The sequence below is a fragment of the Hemiscyllium ocellatum genome, chromosome 20 (assembly GCF_020745735.1).
Source record: "Hemiscyllium ocellatum isolate sHemOce1 chromosome 20, sHemOce1.pat.X.cur, whole genome shotgun sequence".
In the NCBI taxonomy this organism is placed as follows: Eukaryota; Metazoa; Chordata; class Chondrichthyes; order Orectolobiformes; family Hemiscylliidae; genus Hemiscyllium; species Hemiscyllium ocellatum.
The window spans coordinates 22471797-22487617 of NC_083420.1; the positions used below are offsets into that span (position 1 = coordinate 22471797).

Below are 15821 nucleotides of genomic sequence, written 5' to 3' on the forward strand. Positions count from 1 at the left end.
AAGTATAATCACATGGGACACCTGTAATTCCTACCCACCCAAACGTGCCTGCAGGTTTAAGAGGTTTGGGCAAGACCCAGGGATCCTGTCTGATCTAACCCCAAATCAAGTAGATAATTATTTGCCTTAAATTTGAGGACATGGAGAGGCTAGATGGGAAGGCAAGGGTTTGATTTCCATATTGTTCATCCCCTTACTTCAAGTCTGTTCCCCCCCACAGGCCATTCACTTGGCTACTTCATCTCGACACCAAACCACCTTCGTCGCTACTAAATCCCTTGCATTTACCTGGTCAGGGACTCAGGAATTTAGAATGTGGGAACTTCTCGTAAGTCCGGTTCGGGCTATTACAATTGCTACTGGGGCCACAGAGCTGCCAGCCAATTGCACTGGACACAGCTCTCGGGGAAATCGGATTTCTCTGGAAAGACAGGCAGAAACCTTGTCTCGCCAGCCGACTGATGCTGCATTGAGGGTTGGTTACTCAGTTTGGCCAGGAAGAACTGTCTATTGCTTCATTGAGTGGCAGGGTGGAAAATCCTGCCATCTCAGATCATGTCAATAAAAGGCAAATTAGAATCACAATAACCTTCAGCAATGTGCAGTTCACAATTAACAGTAACTCAATACAACATGAGTTATATCTACTACTGAACTGGTCAACAAAATCTCTACCAAGCATGCACACACGCAAATACACACTCATGTGCTGTCACATGCACAGACTCACACTTTCTTTCCCACACACACAGACAGACAGACAGACACACACACACACAGACACAGACAGACACACAGACAGACACACAGACAGACACACAGACAGACACACAGACAGACACACAGACAGACACACAGACAGACACACAGACAGACACACAGACAGACACACAGACAGACACAATGAATTTGCATTTGCAGGATTGTATTTGCAGATACATTCTATTTTTGCTCAAAAAGCACACAAACTGCAGTCAATCCATGGAACATTCTATAAATTTCTTCTTTGGATTGGGACACAGACAGACTCTAACCTTACATCTTTAATACACTGTTTGAGCTGAGATGTCACTTTTCTTTAATAAAACCTTAAGTTATCTCAAGAATGTGACTTAAAAGTAGTTCTGGAATTTACATATTAATGAACCAAAACCTGCAACCCATTTTAAAAGATGAAAGACTTAACAGCAATCTAGGTTTGTTCAATATATAACTTTAATTGCATGATACTGTGATCGTTTGCTATAAATTCTGTGTCTTATGATCCTAGCCCCATTAGCTACCTGATGAAGGAGCAGCATTGCAAAAGCTAGTACTTCCAAATAAACCTGTTGGACTATAATCTGGTGTGAATTTTAACAAAAACTAAGACGGTAGCAGAGGGATCAGCTCGCCCTTTTATTTCATCTTCATCTTTAATGATCCTGTTGCTTTCTTTTAAGTTACTGAAGACAGATGTACTCAGATGCTTGCTGCTTCAACATCAATTTAAGTCTTTTAACTACAAATTTACAATTATGCATTATCATGAATAGTTAAAACTTGCTGTCATGCTCTGTCTCGTAACAGATGTGATTCATGTCCCCAAAGCATAACAGCTGATTGCCTATGCCATGTAAAAGTGACTCATTCACCTTATATGGTATTGCTGGAAGTAAAACAGATCAGACCTTGACTGACAAAAGTTTTTTGAATTAGTAATTGTGCATTTACAAGAAAACATCAAGTCTGCAAGATAATTTCAATGTGCCTAAAATGAAAACTTAAAATACTGAAATGAACAAAGGCCTCCCACAAGAAAAGCACACAACAATGATAATTAAGGTTAAATGGGATCGATTTAATAGATCTATCTACTCTATGACTACATAAATTAGACAAACCAGTCTTAGGGTTGTAATATGACTGACAGAACAAAGTTCACTCAGTGTCACAATTGCCGAAATGAAGCTTGTTGCAATGAAGTCAGATTTCTTCTATCAATTCCTTTCCCATCTCCTGATATCTAGATTGCTCATGATCGGTCAAGCATGGTGACAGAGAGTATCAGGCTTCCTTGAAAATTGGACAGAACTCCCCACCACAAATACTTTCATCTCATCAATTACAGCTCCTTTTCAACTCTATTTTCCCGCAAAATTTCAAGCCCATTCCAATTACGGCTACAGAGGAACCTCGATTATCTGAATACCAATCATGTGAAAATCTGATGATCCGAAGTAAGTCTCGAGGTCCCAATAGAAACGTTACATCAAAGACATATTTCCAACGGTGATCCTGTCTTTTCTTTACAGTGATTAAGCAGGGACCGTCTCTAAATGACTGACCTCCTGCCCCCCACCCCCCCTCTCTCTCTCTCTCTCCACACTTTCCCTGGAGCTCTACAGTGGGGTGTTCCCAAAACCCTCCCCCTTCCCCAGATAATCTGACCAATATTGTCCTGTACAGGGCAGAGATGGAACCTGTCAAAAAGTGCAGTAAAAAGTTTGCATGCGCTATTTGGAGTCTTACCCCACAAAGGCAGCAGCAGCAGTCTTATTGTTGGTGTCCAGTCTGGCTGTCCCAGAGAGGGCCAGGCGCAGTGTTGGATTGGGTGGGTGGGAGGTGTGTGAAGAAGAGGGGTTTGAATGCTGGACAGGTATGGGGGCATGGGGCATTGTTGGACAGGGTTGGGGGCAGGCGGAGGCATTGGACGGGGTAGGGCGGTGGCTCGCACGTGGGGTGTTGCTGCAGTCTCTTGAATTGGAAGCAGACATTAAAAACTGAGCCCCAGGGGAAAGGCATTTAATTGATTAACCGAATAATCGATTATCCGAACGAAAAAGTGCCCGCCCAACCCGTTCAGAGAATCAAGGTTCCCCTGTATATATTTGTCCAACTCTTCTGAATGGACAAAAATTTACAATAGCACTGATTATAAATAAGATAGAAAGACCAGAGTTAAGGACACAAGGCTCAAGCCCCTATGATACTAATCAAAACAGAAGCTTAATTACACTTGATTCATGAAAAAGTACAGGAATAACCAATAGCTTTATAAAAATAAGGCTTACCTCCTTGTTCGATATCTGAATCAGTGAGGTGAGTGAGAGAGAAGCTGGCAATATTGGACGGCGAGATAGAAAAACGAGAATACGATGATGACATATCTGTCCACTTTTGCTCCAAGGCCCGGGAGGATGGTGGAGGGGAAAAGTATCTCAAGGAGGGAGAAGGAGACGGTTTTAATGAAGCAAGGTGATTTGATGTTTGAGTGATAAATGATGACTCAGAAGATGAAATGGAAAAATCATCTTCCCATTCAAAACCACCGCCTGAAAAAGGAAACACGATATGTTGCATAAATCTGTGTTTTTGAGATATGAATCCATGACTAAGAATAAGTCAATATTTTGTTCAGCGAGTTTCTAAAACACTGAGTGAAACATGAAGATGGGGGACCTTTCCTTGTAAGTGCAACTCTGCAGAAGATACTCTATTCCAGAAAACTAGTTGGTGAAGGGTAGAAGTAGAGCCAACCTCAACTCACGTTTAGATTTATTTGTAAAGTACCACAATACAAGCTTAACATTTCTGAATCCCAACCATTACTGGTTCACCTGCATTCAATTAAATAGATTTAATACACATTTAGCAGGACTGGATGAGCACATCTCTCAGTTTCTGGGTTAGAATTTTTATCTAATCTAGGTATTCACATTAAATTCCTCTGTTTATGCAAACTTGCTGTCTGCAGTTTGGTTACTGCATTTCCTATATGACAGTAATTCTAATAAATTATTTCATTGCCTGTAAAGCACTTTGGGACATCCTGAGTTTGTGAAAGGAGCAATATGAAATGCAAGTTGCTCTTTTCTATCAGTTGCACAACTGAGTTTTGGTTGTCTCAATTGCAGATGGACAATGCCACATCAGGAATGAAGAGCTTATGCTCAAAACATCAATTCTCCTGCTCCTCAGATGCTGCTTTTCCAGTGCCACATATTTCGACTCTGATCTCCAGCATCTGCAGTCCTCACTTTCTTCTAGTTGATTAATGCCTCAACCAATTGAGGTGCCCTGCACAAAGCAGGTCATAACACATTAGGCTTCATGGAACAAAATACAATTATGCTGAAATCCAATAATTCAGAGGAACTGTAATCAGGAGGTAATCTATTAAAGTGGTGCCAAATTATATTGTTACCCAATTAGTGCATTGTTGAGGGCAATGTCAATAAATGTTTGATCATAGTTCTCATCTTACCTCGTTCTGATTTTAGACCTACATATTCATTTTACTGTCAATCTATCTATGCTACTTCAGTTTTCTGGAACTGAATGAATAACCATAGGAAATGCAGAAGAGTGAAGCAGTATGAAAGCCAGAGGAGCAGTATAAGCAGAGGGACAAGTCGAAATGAGTAAAAATTGCATCATGCTGTTTTTTGATTTAATGCTACATAGCAATATTCATCAATTTGATTGCCTATAAGTCAGATCCAATCATAAAAAATGCTTTGTGCTGAAGTTTCATGTAAAAAAAATCCAATTTGCAAATCAACTCAGCTACAAAGATCTCAATGTTTGTTCTGGCTGTAATTTTCAAAGTTGCAGTGGACATTAGTACTGAAAGGAATAATATTCCTTACGGCATAGTGGCTCAGTGGATAATTATCGATTGTCTGCCTCACAGCAACAGGGACCTGTATTCGATTCCAGCCTTGGGTAACTGTCTGTGTTGAGTTTGCACATTCTCTCTGTATCTGCATGGGTTTTCTCCGGGTGCTCCAGTTTCCTCCCACAATCCAAAGATGTTCAGGTTAGGTGAATTGGTCATTAGTGTTCAGGGATGCATAGGTTTGTCAGGAGTAAATGTGGAGGAATGGGTTTGTGTGGGATACTCTTTGGAGGGTTGGTGTGGACTTGCTTGATTAGATTAGATTCCCTACAGTGTGGAAACAGGCCCTACGGCCCAACCAGTCCACACCAACCCTCCAAAGAGTAACCCACCCAGAACCATTTTCCTCTGACTAGTGCACCTAACACTATGGGTAATTTAGCATGGCCAATTCACCTGAACTGCACACCTTTAGATGGTGGGAGGAAACTGGAGCACCCGGAGGAATCCTGAAGGGCCTGTTTCCACACTGTAGGGATTCTAATACAGTTAGAGGATAATCCAAGAAATTGCAGTTGATGTATTCATGAAATAAGTTTAGAACTAGGTTTACAGTTAATGAAATGATGCTCCTCTTAAAAAAAGCAATCTCCTAATTGAAAACCTTTGTATTTTTATTGCACACTGGAATAAAACGCGCTTATAATTATTTAGCTTTGTTATCTCCAAAGGGATAGCAAATGAGAGGGTTGGTGGTGGTAGATCAAAGAGAAGAGATGGAGAAGCCAGCTGGAAAGGAATAACAATAAATAAAGAGGGCAAAAAAGAGAAAAGGAGGGATTTTTCAATCTGGCACATTTTGATCAAGATTAAGGTGGTAGAAGTGAGTTGCTGAAAATGTCACATCAGACATTACCTGTATTTTTCTGCTGAGCAATGTGAGTAGAAAGACTGTTTAAAAAGTTACAAAATCATTAACCATCCTACAAAGAAGATACTAAACACAGTCTAGGCCTAGACATGCTGCTGAACATTAGACACAGCCTGACACAATTCTAAAAGGAACAGGGGATTCTCGAAATGTTCTGAATAAATTCCTATTACAAACAACTTTCAGTCCTTTCACTTTTATTACAGAGAGTAATCAATGTTAACAACAGTTCTGATGGGTGGGCTGAACAATCCAAAGTTCAGTTTGCTGAAATGAACAGATAAAATAGTTGACCACTGAGAAGTTAGAGGAGTAAAATTAGACATGGGAAAGTGCGTTTAAGCATTGCTGATTATTATTATTATGGGGAAGTGAAGGTTAATCTGTGTAAGTCAACTTTAAACCAAGATAGGATATTTAAAAAGGAACAGGTAAATTTAAAAATTTGCATCAATAGTGTCACAAAAATTATATCTGATGATTAAGTGCACCCATCTACCATTTGGTTAACGATTTTATTTGGAAAATGCAATGACACAGAGGAAAGATGCATACAATTAAACCATTTTGAGATATTAATTTACACTTCCGTGATAATTTTACATCATAATACATGTACATCTCCTCAGCCAAAACACAGCTATACCCAGACAGAGACAGAGACATTCATACCTTCTTCATCAGTGGAGCTCTCAGAGTTTGAGAACCTGCTTGAGAAATGGGAGCCAGTTAATGTGATGGGGCTGCCACCATCAGAAACCTGACTGCTTTCTGCTGCTGAATGGTCTCCCAATTCTTTGGTAGGGGTCTCCTAAAATTTTAAACACATTGTTCAGCAATTGCATTGATGGCCTATCATAAACAGATACCCCACAACGCTATCTTGACAATGCCAGAAACCCCACTCTGGCCTATTATAATAGCATACATTAATGCAGCTGCTGTAAAATCATACTTTCAATAACAGTTGTCACTCATTACTAAAACATCCCTTCTGGTAATTTTGTAGCTTGCATTAGGATTGAGATACAGTATCTAACAACTGAATGCAGGCACTTGACTGAGAAGAATTACGTTACTTGTGCAACTCCCATTTATAGAGTATCTTTACTAATAGTAAATCATCCAAAGAGTGCTGCACAGCAGCATTAACAAAAAAAAAATCAATATCAAGCCACATGAGGCGATAGGGGTCGAGAGGGTGGTGCTGGAAAAGCACATTACGTCAGGCAGCATCCAAGGAGCAGGAGAATTGATGTTTCAGGCATTACCCCATTATCAGGCTTGTGGGAGCTGAGAGATAAATGAGGGGTTGGGTAGCTGAGAAAGCAATAAGTAGATGAAGGTGAGGGAGAAGGTGATAGGTCGAAAAGGGGGGGTGGAACAGATAAAGGGAAAGATGATGGACAGGAAGGCGGTGAAGAGTTGGAGGTTTGAGACTGGGATAATGTGGTGAAGGGGAAATGAGAACCTGTTGAAATCCACATTCATCCCATATGGTTGCAGGGTTCCAAGGTGGAATAAGAGGCACTCTTCCTCCAGGTGTTGGGTGGTAACGGGCTGGCAGTGGAGGAGGCCCAGGACCTGCATGTCCTTGACGGATGGGACGGTGAGTTCAAGTGTTCAGATATGGGTGGTGGGGTTGGTGGGTGTGGCTATCCCAGAGACGTTCTCTGAAACGCAACGCGGCATCCTGTCTCCCCGTCTCCACATCGAGTGCGACGGATACTGTAGATGACATTGGTACAGGTAAATTTCTGTTGAATGTGGAAGGATCCTTTAGGGCCTTGGATGGAGATGAGGGGTGTGGTGTGGGCACAGGTTTTGCAATTCCTATGGTGGCAGGGGAAGGTGCCAGGAGTGGGGTGTGGGCTGGTGGGAAGCGTGGACCTGACGAGGGAGTTGTGGAGGGAATGGCCTCTCCGGAATGCTAATGGGGTGGGGAGGGAAATATATCTCTGGTGTGGGGTCATTTGGATGTGGTGGAGGATGTTGCAATGTATACAAAAGTTGGTGGGGTGGAAGATGAGGACCAGAGGGGTTCAGTTCATGTTGCATTGAGAAAGATGGGGTTCAAGTCGGTGGTGCGGGAGGAGATGCACTGGGGGGGGCCACATGGGAAGGGAAATTGCAATCTTGGAAGGAGACGGCCACCTGGGATTTTCTAAGGTGGAATTGGTCATCCTAGGAACAGATGCAGCCAAGGCAGAGGAATTGGGAATAAGGGATGGGGTATTATTTTTTTTTACAGGAGGTAGGGTGGGAGGAAGTGTAATTTAGGTAGTTGTGGGAGCCAGTGGGCTTATAGTAGATGTCAGTGGTTAGTTGGTCACCAGAGACGGTGAGGGAGAGGTCCAGGAAGGGGAGGAAGGTGTCTGAGATGGTTCAGATGAATTTGAGGTTGGGGTGGGAAGTGTTGGTAAAGTTGATGAATTGTTCAACCTCCTCCAGCATCTGCAGTCCTCACTTTCTCCACACAGACATATTAGGACATGTGACCAAATGTTTGGTTGAAGAGATAGGTTTTAAGGACAGTCTAAAAGAGAAAGGAAGGGACAGAGATGAGAGTAAAGGCTTGGAAAGGAAATTCCTGAGCTGATGTAGCTGAAGGCACAGCCATCAAGATAGACTAATTAAACTAAGGGAGAAGCAAAAATGAAGAATTGTAGAGATCTCAGAGATCTGTCAGGTTAAGATTACTGGAATACAGGTTGAGGTCCATTATTGCGAAGATCATGCATTGATTGTCTGGAGGAAAAGGAGGAGTATTTGGAATACACTTTTATAAACTCTTGCAATTTTCTGTGTAATTGGTGAGAGGGAGCAGTCAATCATTAATTATCCATCAACAGTTTGTAAGTATATTATTTGGGGCCTACAAGCATCATCTCAACATCAATGATCAACTTGACTACATTCCATTCAGTAATGCATTCCCCGAGTTAGAAATACAAGGTCATCTCTTAGAGTAGCTTAGAAATGTCTTGCTTTTTATGGGATGACAGCTGCAAATTATAATTCCCATTATCAAGTACAAAAATTGGGAAAAAAGGGAGTAATGATTCACTCAATGGTGTTTACCTGGTCAAACAGAAAGACTGTGACATCATCAAAAAATGACACAATCTTCTTCACTTGCTTTCTTCTCACATCTGCGTTTAGGAGATCAGGAGGTCTGGGTCTACAGTCCTTCAATAAACTTTTGAGGGATTTTCCGTCATCATTCTCAGTCACAACTATTGGTACAGGATGTGCTGCATCATCTTCACTCTCTGAACTGGGGCTATTAATAGAATAGCCTCTGTAGTCTTCGTCTGAATCATCACTGTTTTCATCTTCTTCATCGGCCTCCATGCCATCTTGTTCCTCAGATAGGTCAAAGAATTCAGATGCATCAAGCCTGCCAAGGTAGCGTCCTTCAACATCGGGTTCCTTCAGTCTAGCTCCTTCATTACTCTTTGACAATGGTTTTTTAATATCCTTCTCAACAATTATTCCAAAGTTTTCCTTCATATTTTCAGAAAACTGAGTGATGTCTGGGACATTAAACAAAATCTCTGGCATGGTCACTGACTCAGAGACTGTTTCACCCAAATTATCCAAACACTTATCAGAATTTTCATCTTTGGTCACATTATTAATTCTACCACAGGTTCCTGGTTTAAAACAATTTGGATATTCACCATGATCTGAGCAAAAAATTGGCGACTCTTTATTTTTGTTATTCAAGTTTTCTTCTGATACTGACAGTGCATCATGGAAGTCAAATGATGTTGACAATTTGTCACTATGGTCAGCAATAGCCTGATTAACTTCACAATCAGTAGCACTTTCAAGATGACTTTCTTCATTAATCCTCTCAGCATTCTCATATTCAACTTTTTTATCTGGTTCAGAATCATTATCTGAAAAATAAGCAGAGTCTCTATGGGAATTTTGATGACCATTAGTTAATGCATCTGAGGCTTCTTTGGGTCTGTCCCCATTAATAATCTCTGTTGTGGGGAAGACATCCTCCTTGGATACAATGATAAGTGGTTTTGAGGGTAAAGAGCTAGCAAACTCATCAGTGGGAACATCCAGGGCAGCTGAGGTGGGAGACATGCTTGCATTGTAGCACTGTGATGTCCATTCAGGTGATTCCAGATTTTCAGTTTCATAGCCACTGTCAGGTTGTTTTTGAGGTGGTTTTAATTTCTGAGAAACTGTACTTTGTGTTTCTAATGACCCCAACACCCTGTGCATCTCCAGTGAATCCAAAGAATCTGGTGTTTCTGTAGACTGTTCTGAATTGATATGCAAGAAAGATGCACTATCTTCTTCTGCGGGACTAATTTGATATGATAAATCTGAGGAAGGCACAGAATTCTTAGATTCAGCATTTGCAAAACGACTGAATAAAGGTTCAGGCACATCACCAGTCTCCAGTATTGCTGACGTGTGAACTGATGAATGCCCTGAAGGAACGGAAGCTGACACCTCAGTATTCTTGGATGCACTGGAGGCTTCCGACTGAGGATTGGTGCCTATTGTTTTTACAATCTCTGTTGGAGAGTGAACAAAATGCACTGAAGCCAATTCTACACTTTTAGAAAGACCCAGAGGTTCAGATTGGGGACTGGTTTCTAATGTTTTCAACATGGGCTCAGGCAGTGAATGTACAGCTGGTGTTTTGCTGACGTCTTGCAGTGGTCGTTTTAAGATGTCTTCATGTGATGTGACTACATGTAAGCCATGAGTTGGAGAAACAGGGTCAACTTCTAAAACTTCCACATGCTTCGGCAACTCTGGCATAGTCACCACAGCTGTACTTTCTTCTGCCACTTCAGGGGTTACATCTTCTGCAAAAAGGTGCTTTTTGGCATTATTGCACATGCTAGCAGCAGCACTTCCACTGCATTGAGCAGTCTCTTGGCAGTGTTCGTGAGGAAAAGTGATATTGCAATTAGAGATGCAGCCATCAGTAGTGTTACATCCTAACCCTGAGCTATCATATAGTATACATCCTTCATCTAACTCCTGGTAAACTTGCTGTTCTTCACAAGTGGCTTTATCCTCATCTAAACAAATGCACAGGTCCTGTTTATTTTCTAAAAGAGGCTGCAACAATCCACTCTGTGAAGTAACTTGCTTAGCAATATTGCCTGCAGCTTCAAGCTGTTGAGAATCGGATAATTGCATGTTTTGATTAGTTAATTCTAGAGTTTTCTCATTGTCAGCAGTGATGTGTGATGCAGAGGCAACACTAAAGTCTGATAAAGTGCCAACCTTCAGTACATTGCTGGCATCACTTGCGGGTGAGTCATTTAGAAGTTTATTTTCCTTCAGAAAAAGATAATTCGAAAATAGCTGATCAGATTGGAGTAATCCCAAACTGTCATGATTATTGATGCTTTCTGTGTAAACTATATCTGTTTTGTCTTTCAAAATGGGACTAGACGTGTTTGCAGCAAGTGGTATAGTTTGGTGAATTAAAGACTCCATAGGAGTTTCTTTACTTGAAACTAAACCAGATGTACTTTTTCTTTCAGTCTCACTGAATTTGGGGAGATCGAGCATTATGATCCCTTCAGTGTTTATGTATCCTTTATTAAATGGCATTTCACCTAACGTATGATCATAAAAGATATTATCGTGGCGAGGGCTTTCAGTACAGCTGGATGCATAGGAACCAAGCATAGTCTCAATTACTTCAGACTTTTGTAAGTTCTGATTGTGACCTGGGAAGAAATCAACGTCAGTACTCAACTCGTCCCCCGAGTCTCTGCGAATAACAAAAGACTCAGAGTCCTGAGGGGCTCCTTTGCTGGCATTTTCTGAATTCTCAACAGCAACTAAGTTAGTTTCACTTTGTTCTTCTAACCGTATATAGTATTCACTTCCAACTGAAGGATAATGAGCATTGAATACAGGAACAATCCCCGATGTAGCAAGGAGACCTCCATTAGCCTCATTTCTGGTCAGTTTATCATCTGAATTAGTGTGAACTATTGAGAAACTGCTTTTGTCAAAAGCACTTGTGGGGTAGAAGATGCTCTGGTAATTTACTTTCGGCCCATCAGTTCCCTGCACATGGTCTTCAAAATGGTCTAGTTTAGCGGTTTCCCACACATATTCAAAGTTTAATCCTTTACTTGTTTCTGTAACTGTGAGGATATCATCCATTTCCTGGTTCAGTCGCTCAGCAACAAAATGCTCCAGAATTGGAAAAGATGAATTATTTGCAATAGCTTGCCGGTTGCTATTGCTGGACTTCAGTGCATTCCATCTGATTTCAAAGTCATCTTCACATTCCTTCTGACTTTGCATGCGGAGGTAAGTCAGTAGCCTGTGAATTTCCTCCGCTGTTGGTCTTTTTTCTGGAGGTAACCAACAGAATTGCATAACTTCATACCTGTAAGACATATCTTCATTATTGGAATAGTTACAACAGTATCATATTCATATACATGCCTTTATATAAAAGTTAGGATACTGGTCTACAGTTGGATTATTCTGGCAGGGCTCTCTGGTCTATTACAGAAATAAAGAAATACAAGGGGAATGACTAAGGAAATATTCATATTAGTATTTCTTCTGTTATGCTTCCCAAAATACCACTGACTCCCAGATGCCGTTTCATCATTGCTCATAAATGTAGACAGGGAGGTGCAATGAGGGGGAAAAGACGAGAAAAGAACAAGCATTCCAGTAAGGGTCAATGGAAAATGGCCTTAAATGGGAAGCCTGGTTAGTTTTTTCACCTTACAACTGTGGACATTAAAGCTGAATACTCAAAGACCAATCTGGCAGAAATAAACCAACTCATTACTGTCTGCAACTCATATAGTGGGTAAAATAAAGATCCAGGAGGGTTTAAAGGTTTGTCATTATTGTGTCAGGATGAGGGAGCAGGACGCCAGCCTTAAAGAAAATGTGGACATTTAAAAAAACAAAATTGGAATCAGTTCATGTGGTTATTTGATTTATGCATGTCTTCACATTTGCAAGTCCTTCCAACAGTTTTTAGAAGCAACACCACTAGATTCAGAAGGTCCCTCTTGTTTCATCCGGTGTTTTTCTGGAAAAAGTTGAAATCTCATATACTGCATGTAGACTGGCCACAAATATTTACAAGGGAACTGGATGAGTTTCTGACTGAGGCTGACATCATATGTAATTATATACTATCATACATCATTCATGCTCATGACTATTTAGGGGATATGACTCTTGGTTAACATGGGCCCCAAGAACTTCCGATTGCCTTTATAAATCAGTTAAATTTTCTTTCCCCCACCTTCTAGGGAGGTAGTACAGATGAGTGGATGGAGATCATTGTGCTCTTACAAAAGCAAAGGACTGTGGATGCTGCAGATCTGAATAAAACTGAGGAAGAGTCATATCAGATTTGAAACTTCAACTTTGTTTCTCTCTCCACAGATCTGCCAAACATGACGAGTTTCCTTAGCACTTCCTATTTATATTATACTGCACCTTAAGAAATGGCAATATGGGCACAGTTTGAGCATAAGCTGTTTTCTCAAGTTGGTAACAACCCATGGTGCTCTAATAGAACAGATACTAACATACAAGCATTTAATTGCAACTCCTTCACTATTTACTCTTTATGAATCAATGCAATTTGTATTAAATTACTGTGTCACTTGACAAATACATTATATCCTTCCAGTTTGTTTACTGTGCCTGAAAGGTATTATCTCCACAAACTGAAGTAATATTTTCTGTATAGATTCGCATCCAAGCCACATTTGCCCAATTCTTGCAACCAAAGCATAACATTTATAAAGTATTGCTTTAGTTCCAGATAAAAAAAATGTATCTATGGTTTAGAAACACTTTTACACAAGAAACTTTCAATTTGGACAGACACTAGTTTTAATAATCATGATCTCATTCCCTGGTTACACTTTAACCAGAGATGTTCAGTCACCAAATATTTAACCACAGTTTCAATATTATTACCTTGACGTAGATTTGTTTAATATATTTATAAATTTGCATAATCAAAAATATGTACACAGGCAGTTTACATCAAGGTAGAGAATCAGGCATCTTGGTCTCCTAGCAACCGTACTTTGTCCATATAAGCCTTATGACTAACAGAGGTACAACAATGGGAATTACATTTCAACAAAATATATAAAGCTATAAAACCAAGCAATTACCATCTGTCAGAGTGAGTCAACTCCAGCTGTGGCTTCAGGAGTTTAATTTGCTGTTCTTTTATAACAAAGATTAGCACCTCTTTGTCAGAAAGATGCATGTAGGGCTGCTTGGCATTCTCAAATAACTCCCATATCACAACACCCAGCGACCTGCAAAAAGTAAGACAAAAGTTGTGAGACACAGAGACAGAGAGGGGCAGAGGCAGAGAGAGGGGCAGAGAGGCAGAGGCAGTGAGGCAGAGAGAAAGAGACACACACAGAGACAGACAAAAAGAGCGCGACACAGAGGAGAGAGAAAGTGCGAGAGAGAGCGACACAGAGGAGAGAGAGCGACACAGAGGAGAGAGAGCGACACAGAGGAGAGAGAGAGAGCGAGCGAGAGCGCGACACAGAGGAGAGACACACACACACACACACACACACAGGAGAGAGCGAGCGACACAGAGAGAGCCGCAGAGAGAGAGAGGCAGAGAGAGAAAGAGAGAGACACACACAAAGAGAGACAGACAAAGACAGAGCAAGAGAGCGACAGAGCGAGCATGACAGACAGAGCGTGAGCGGGAGAGAGAGACACACACGCACACACACAGACAGACAGACACACACAGTGAGCGAGCGAGCGAGCGAGAGAGAGACAGACACAGAGACAGTGACAGAGAGAGACGTAGAGAGGCACACAGAGAGAGACACACAGACAGTGTGAGAGAGGGCGAGAGAGAGAGAAACAGAGAGACTCACAGAGACAGAAACACGAGAGAGACACACACACACAGACACAGAGACACACGCACACAGACACAGAGAGAGAGGGAGACATGGAGAGAGACAGAAACAGAGAAATACAGAGATACAGAGAGAGAGGGAGAGAGCGCGAGCGCACAAGAGAGGAAGGGGAAAGGGGGAGAAGGAAGAGGAAGGGAGGCAGAGGGGAAGGGGTACAGACAGACAGGTAGACATCACCTTTTTGTCACTCAAAAGACAGACACAGACAGAGAGACACGGAGAGAGGAAGAAACACAGCGAGCGAGCGATAGAGAGAGACACACAGACAGTGAGAGAGACAGAGAAAGAAAGACACACACAGACAAAGAATTGGAGAGAGAGACAGCACAAGAGAGGAAGGGGGGGTGGAAAGGAAGGTGGGGGGGGGGGGGGAGACAGACAGACAGACAGACAGACAGGCATCACCTTTTTAATCACTCAATAACACTCAAGGTACAAAACCAGAGATAACCCATCACAACAATGCTCCCTAATTCAGGTTAACACTGCTTGCTTTTTCATACAATTCAATAGAATGTTTACTCAAAACAGTTGAGAATCATAGAGAGGTAAAGCATGTAAACAGACCCTTCTGTCCAACTCGTCCATGCTGACCAGATATCCCAACCCAATCTAGTCCCATCTGCCAGCATCCGGCCCATATCCTTCCAAACCCCATCTATTCATGTACCCATCCAAATGCCTTTTAAATGTTGCAGTTGTACCAGTCTTCACTCCTTCCTCTGGCAGTTTATTCCATACATGCACCACTCAGTGTGAAAAAGTTGCCCTTTAGGTCTCTTTTATATCTTTCCCCTCTCACCCTAAACCCAAGCCCTCTAGTTCTGGACTCCCCGACCCCAGGGAAAAAAACTTTGTCTATTTACCCTATCCATACCCTTCTTGATTTTGTAAACCTCTATAAGGTCACCCCCAGCGTCCGACGCTCCAGGGAAAACAGCGCTAGCCTGTTCAACTTCTCCCTATAGCTCAAATCCTCCAACCCTGGCAACATCATTGTAAGTCTTTTCCAAACCCATCTGAACCTTACCATTAAGTGAGTAAGTCCTGCTAAGATTTGCTTTCCCAAAATGCAGCACCTTGCATTTATCTGAATTAAACTCCATCTGCCACTTCTCAGCCCACTGGCCCATCTGGTCTAGATCCTGATGTAATGTGAGGTAACCTTCTTCCCTGTCCACTATACCTTCAATTTTGGTGTCATCTACAAACTTACGAACCGTACCTCTTATCCTTGCATCCAAATCATTTATATAAATGACAAAAAGTAAAGGACCCACCACCGATCCTTGTGGCATTCCACTGGTCACAGGCCTCCTGTCTGAAAAACTTCCACAAC

At 41.6% G+C, this 15821-nt stretch overlaps 1 protein-coding gene across 1 annotated transcript in view; it reads right to left on the minus strand.

The window, feature by feature from the left end:
* lmtk2 (lemur tyrosine kinase 2) overlaps window positions 1-15821 on the minus strand; it is a 164917-nt gene that overhangs the window by 10713 nt on the left and 138383 nt on the right. Inside the window, exons 10-13 of the mRNA XM_060840569.1 lie at window positions 13700-13849; window positions 8613-11925; window positions 6204-6342; window positions 3054-3314 (exon numbers count right to left, since the gene is read on the minus strand). Of these exons, the coding sequence (XP_060696552.1) occupies window positions 3054-3314; window positions 6204-6342; window positions 8613-11925; window positions 13700-13849 (3863 nt within the window). The remainder of the gene's footprint in view (window positions 1-3053; window positions 3315-6203; window positions 6343-8612; window positions 11926-13699; window positions 13850-15821) is intronic.